The 6,116-nt window shown below is 35.1% G+C and overlaps 1 protein-coding gene across 3 annotated transcripts; it reads left to right on the top strand.

The window, feature by feature from the left end:
* The first annotated feature begins 1,051 nt into the window (after nt 1-1,051).
* Nucleotides 1,052-5,815, top strand: LOC109800273 (nucleobase-ascorbate transporter 7). 3 transcript variants are annotated; one of them, XM_083066824.1, is made up of 15 exons: nt 1,052-1,199; nt 1,435-1,584; nt 1,860-1,957; nt 2,063-2,239; nt 2,330-2,430; nt 2,901-2,976; nt 3,082-3,141; nt 3,316-3,500; nt 3,698-3,794; nt 4,276-4,362; nt 4,602-4,660; nt 4,771-4,862; nt 4,951-5,028; nt 5,153-5,313; nt 5,424-5,815. In XM_083066824.1, exons 2-15 carry the CDS (start codon nt 1,479-1,481, stop codon nt 5,640-5,642), a joined length of 1,596 nt encoding a protein of 531 aa, XP_082922950.1. In that variant the 5' UTR covers nt 1,052-1,199; nt 1,435-1,478; the 3' UTR covers nt 5,643-5,815. The 3 variants fall into 3 exon arrangements, with proteins under 3 accessions (XP_082922950.1, XP_082922952.1, XP_082922951.1); XM_083066826.1 differs by having other exon boundaries at nt 1,055-1,199; nt 1,470-1,584; XM_083066825.1 differs by lacking the exon at nt 1,052-1,199 and adding an exon at nt 1,220-1,389 and having other exon boundaries at nt 1,470-1,584.
* The last annotated feature ends 301 nt before the right edge of the window (nt 5,816-6,116 follow it).

The raw sequence follows: 6,116 nt of genomic DNA, 5'->3' as shown, positions 1-6,116 counted from the left end.
TCATAGTTCCTTAGTCACCAAGTTTTGTTAAATGTTTCTTAATCCCAAAATTAAATACATTCAATCTTATTAACATTATTAATATGTTTGCAAACACCCACTTACCTAAACTTCTTTAGTAAAAAGTCACCGGTAATTAATGAGACAAATATTACTTGGCATTGGCACAATAGGCACGACACAATTCCAAATTTATGTCCATATTTGGACCATAACGAAAGTTGTGTGCCATCAGTGTCACAGAAAGACAGGTCAGTGCCAAGTGAGAAGCAAAACCCTCAAAGAAGCAAAGAAAAAGAGGGAGACATAACGGAGAGGCCCTGTGTTAATGTTTGACAATACGCGCAAAAATAATGGACCAAACGCTTCCACAAAACTTGCAACTTAATGTGAAGTCACAATTTACCACCACCCTGCACCTTCCGTTTAATTTTCAAGAAACCACCACCCTTTTTTATGCAATGTTCCAAGAATTTTAACATTTTTTTTTTTACTTTTAAAAGTTAATGTTAAACCCAGATTATTTGTAGTTTTTTTTATATTAAGAATTCGAAACCATTTTAATTTCATCGAAATTATTATGACCCTTGTCATTTGTCAAACCTCAAAAGTGAAGTAATTTTAATTTGCAAATTCTGGGCCAGGCTAAAAGAGAGAGCTTTTGATAATTTTTCACCAGTCAGAATCAGAACTATGGTACAAGTGGCTGAGGGAAGCAAAAGTATGGGACAATGGTAAACTTTCTTACGTGGAAAAAATAAGAGGGTTATTTAATTGTGTTGTAACGGTGACAGAGAAACACGTTTTTGTAAACTTCTGATTAATTCATTAAATTTTTTTGACAAATATCAAATAATAAGTAGCTCATTGGAAAGGGGCTTCACTTGATTTTCATAGGTAACGTATCAGTTCGTGTGAATAAAAAATACTACTAATATTTTTTTATTTTACTTTCGCTGATTATATATTATTTTTTCACGATAGAAAATGATCCTATCACAGGAAGAATAGGATTGTTTTAAATATATATATATATAAATTACAAATATAAAGCACTGGTGAGAGGGCAAAATTTGGTTTGTTTGTTGCTCAAGGAAGGAAAGGTATAGGAGGTTGGGAGGAGTCTGACTCATTTTGCTTTTTTCTACATTCTGTTTGAACCAAGAAATCCTCCTGCATTGCAAAACGTTTCTGAGAAGGTGTGTCTGTCACCCTTGAACTTGCTCATTGTCCTTTTGTGAATTCCCCACTTCCAAGATAGAAATAGAAAGGAAAGTGTTCATTTTGTTTCTTCTCTTGTTTTCCACACCACCTATTACTGTCCTCTCATTGTAACTGTTCTCACCACTATTCTGCTACATTTTTTGCCTGTGGGAAAAGAAAACTCTGGTATTGTTTGGTTGAGCCTTTTTCCTTTTGCTTTGTTGGGTTTAGAGAGCATTGGAACTGACCAAGTTCATTGGGGCCAGGGAAGTAGCATGGCAGGAGCTGCACCTCCACCCAAACCAGAAGAGCTTCAACCACACCCTGTGAAGGATCAGCTTCCACACGTTTCATACTGCATCACAAGTCCTCCTCCATGGCGTGAGTTCACTGCTTCATTGACCCCCTTTTTTAGATTTCATTAAAAACTTGAGTTTTTTGTTTGCCCCTTTTTTTTATGAATGATTATTAGTTGGTAATATGGTGATGCTTTTTATTTTTATTTTTTGAAAAACCCTTTTAAGACCTTTTTCGATCATGGGGCATGAAGCAGAAATCAACTAACCAAGTAGTCTTTTTCTTGTTATTATTTGTTTAAATAGTGTACCTTCGTAGTGATATTGATGATTGAGTCTAGAATTTTGATGTTCATATAGCGGAGGCAATACTTCTTGGTTTCCAACACTACCTGGTGATGCTTGGCACAACTGTTCTTATACCATCCACTCTTGTTACTCAGATGGGAGGAGGAAATGTAAGTCTTGACAAGGAAGGAAGAAAAGGAAAAAGCAAATGATTTTCAATAATGTTGTTTGGTTCCCAAGTCTAATTAACCAAGTTCTCAATTGTGCTTCAATAGGAAGAGAAAGCAAAAGTGATCCAGACTCTGCTGTTTGTGGCTGGCATAAACACATTTTTCCAAACACTATTTGGGACTCGTCTACCTGCAGTTATTGGAGGATCCTACACCTTTGTGCCAACTACTATTTCAATCATTTTGGCTGGTCGCTACAGTGACATTGTGAATCCTCAGGAGGTTGGTTGTAAACCTGCTTGCTTTTCACTGTTTTGCCATTTTTGTTGTGTCACCATCCTTGTTTGCCTGATTTCTGTGATAAATATGCAGAGATTTGAGAGGATAATGCGTGGAACGCAGGGTGCACTTATTGTTGCTTCAACCCTTCAAATTGTTGTTGGATTCAGCGGACTTTGGCGCAATGTAGTGAGGTTGGTTCCTGTCTCCTTCTTGTAGTCACATTGTCCTTTGTTAAATTATCAATGAAGTACTTTTAGTTTTATTTTATGTTAATGGATGTTTCCAATTTAGGTTATGTTTGGAAAAAAGTTTGAAAAGTACTTTTGTGAATTCTGATGCACAATTCCAAATTCTAATGCACAAATGAAGAAAGAAGAAATTGTTGCTTTGAAATTAAAAGTACTTTCAATCTCTGTCAACAGAAGTTACTGAACTACAAATAAGCATTTGCTTGTTTGGGACATGGGTTAGGTCTAATTCTTTTATCATGTGTTCTAATCCCCACTTTATTTGGTAACTCCCCATTAGTATCATAAATTCTTGTGGAAATCGCAATTACACTGATGGATATGACTTTTACCACTCTGGAATTCTGAAAGTTATTGATTCATTTTCAGCCTTTTAAAATCATGTTGGTGAGTAATTTGCTATATTTTTTCAGGTTCTTGAGCCCTCTCTCTGCTGTTCCCTTGGTTGCTCTGTCAGGTTTTGGACTTTATGAGTTGGGCTTTCCAGTGGTATTGATATCTGCAACAAGAACTAGTCCTTATTTCTTTCCTACATGTATGAGTTATATAATTGTTATGATTCACACCATCTTAATCATGTCTTTTGAATTTTAGCTTGCAAAATGTGTGGAGATTGGGCTGCCAGAAATTGTAATCTTACTAGTATTTTCACAGGTGATCTATGATTCTCATGATGTTAAATTGCCTTGCATCATTTGGGACATCTTTAAAAATAACCCCAAGTACCTATCCTACCACAGATAAAATTATGATAAATTTCAATTTCTTTTTCTTTACTTTCTTCAATTTAAATGTTACATTCTAAAGTAGTGACATTTCTTTGCACAGTACATTCCTCACGTGATGAAAGGAGAAAAGCCTATCGTTGATAGATTTGCGGTCTTATTCTCAGTGACAATTGTGTGGATTTATGCTCATCTTCTCACTGTGGGAGGAGCTTATAAAAATGTACCACAAACAACTCAGGATACTTGCAGAACTGATCGTGCTGGTATTATAAGTGGTGCACCTTGGTAAGGGTCTTTATGATTTTTCTAATGATAGAATTAGAGACAGTTTCTTCTTCATGTAGCAGTAAATTTTGGAGGACACAGTTGATGATTCTTGAAACTTGTTTTGTTATTTAATTAGATCATCTTAATGACTAAGGAAAAATGAATTTAATTTGATTAAATCACAAGTATTTTTGCTGATAAAATGTATCAATCAGGATTAGAATCCCATATCCTTTCCAATGGGGAGCTCCCACATTTGATGCTGGGGAAGCTTTTGCTACGATGGCTGCTTCACTTGTTACATTAGTAGAGGTTTGTTTATTTTTATGCTTGTGAACTATATATGTGCTGTGGAACAAATGTGGTAAATTTCTGAAATTTTGTCCCTTTCTCTAGAAGCCCTTAGTTGCGGTTAGCGTATTGTCCTGCAATTAGTTTGTGTGGAATCTGTTACGCTTGACTCATTAATCTGATAATATGTGGAGCACTCAAAACAGGGATGCCATTATATGTTCGCAATAATCTTATAATTTTCTTTTTTATGATTGTAATTAACAAATGAGTGACTTCTGGAATCTCTCCTCTCTTCGAGGTCTTATATTTTAAAGAACTTAAAAAGATGTAGTATAAGAAATTTGTTAAAACTTATCAAGTTGGTGCAGACAAATGTCAACAAAGTAATATAATCATGCGAGTACATGATCTTTCTCCACTTCTTTCTCTCATTACTGAAGTTTATTGCATACTTACATAATGGTTGTTGGTTTCTCACATACATTTCAATTTTCTACAGTCAACAGGTGCTTTTATTGCTGTTTCAAGGTATGCAAGTGCAACTCCATTGCCACCTTCAGTTCTGAGCCGTGGTGTCGGTTGGCAGGTAAATTTTATGAATTGAAAAAAAAAAAAAAAACCCACCTAATTTGTTTGCTTCTCTTTATCTAATATCTAATCTATAAAATTATACATTTTCAATATTTTATATATGGATAAATGAATGTCAGCATGTATAAATGATCGTGCCTTGTTGGTTTTCTGCTTGCTCTAGTCCATAGTTTGTCATATAGTTTTTTTCTTAATGTTTGTGAACATCATTAGTTTCTATTTCTTATGTATCAGGGGGTAGGAATTTTGTTATCTGGCATCTTTGGGACAGGGAATGGATCATCAGTTTCTGTGTAAGATTCTTATTCAAAATTATATGTGATGGGCGCTAGGGGGTTTTCATAGTAGGATATATATTAAACCTGAATCATTATAAGAAGCATTCTTCTTGGCTTTGTCCCAGAGAGAACGCAGGACTCTTAGCTTTGACAAGAGTTGGTAGCCGAAGGGTTGTTCAAATATCAGCAGGATTCATGATCTTTTTCTCCATACTTGGTAATTAAACTAGCAATTTTGATAAGATTCTTCTCCCTGGTGAACCAATGTACAGATTATAAAGTGCTATATATATGTGTGTCTGCAGGAAAATTTGGAGCTGTGTTTGCTTCAATCCCAGCACCAATAGTTGCAGCTTTATATTGCCTTTTCTTTGCCTATGTGGGTATGTGTATTGTATGATTAACTCAGGGATATGGTTTGTTTTTTTGGCATAATTTAATTTCAGTAAGTCCTTGTTATTATTATTATCATTATTTGTCTTTTTTTTTTTTTCTTCTGCAATACAGGTTCTGCAGGCCTCGGTTTCCTTCAGTTTTGCAATTTAAACAGCTTTAGAACCAAATTCATCTTGGGAGTCTCTATTTTCATGGGCTTCTCCATACCACAATACTTCAATGAGTACACAGCATTTAAGAACTATGGTCCAGTGCACACCCACGCTAGATGGGTATCTACTATATAGCTTCTCTCATTCTCTTTCTTATTGAGTGTTCAATTGTGCATGGTTATTACAAACTTTAAAGTACTTAACCAAGTTATATTTCCGCTTTTTGGTAGTTCAACGACATGATCAATGTCGCATTCTCATCAAAAGCGTTTGTTGCTGGTTCGTTGGCTCTGTTCTTGGATGCCACATTGTACAAGAAGGACAGCCAGACTCGTAAAGACACAGGCATGCATTGGTGGGATAGATTCAGTTCATTCAAGACAGATACAAGGAGTGAGGAGTTTTACTCTCTACCTTTCAATCTAAACAAGTTTTTCCCCTCTGTGTGATTGCATTGGACTATGCTGCTAGATAGTTAGTTATATTGTGAAAGTAAAAAAATGTGTACCCTTCAATGACTCATTGTGGCTACTTCATGTGATCTTCTTATAAGTAAGAAATCTTCAATTTCTTCATTCTTAACTATAATCAAAGTAGCAGCAGCAACATGATATCTTCATTTGCTTCTTTCTTGTGAAGCTATATAGTTAATTGATTTCTATCATTTCATTTGCCTTTTGTTTCTTTTTGTGCCATTAGTGAGTGGTGTTGATTCGAGTAACTTTTAAGTCATAATATATATTTAATTATATTAATGAAAAATGAAATCCCCATCTTTTACATGATGCGATGGAATGATCACAGAATAATGAAGTTAAAACCATGTTTGAACTTTTTGGGGTCTATTGTTCTAGTTTCAGTTGAAGTCCTTTTTATCATGTACCTGGGTCTCAAAAATGGAGCCGAACATCTGAGTTGAATGA

This window comes from Cajanus cajan, chromosome 11, assembly GCF_000230855.2.
Source record: "Cajanus cajan strain Asha chromosome 11, NIPB_CcT2T_4, whole genome shotgun sequence".
In the NCBI taxonomy this organism is placed as follows: Eukaryota; Viridiplantae; Streptophyta; class Magnoliopsida; order Fabales; family Fabaceae; genus Cajanus; species Cajanus cajan.
This window is presented reverse-complemented; position numbering and strand designations above follow the sequence as displayed.

Excerpts from the sequence above, each read along its gene's own strand:
- LOC109800273 (XM_083066824.1), top strand. The coding sequence starts at position 1,479 with ATGGCAGGAGCTGCACCTCCACCCAAACCAGAAGAGCTTCAACCACAC. Across the intron at positions 3,142-3,315 it reads TCTTACTAGTATTTTCACAG|TACATTCCTCACGTGATGAA; the intron begins GTGATCTATGAT and ends TTCTTTGCACAG. Across the intron at positions 3,795-4,275 it reads CACTTGTTACATTAGTAGAG|TCAACAGGTGCTTTTATTGC; the intron begins GTTTGTTTATTT and ends AATTTTCTACAG.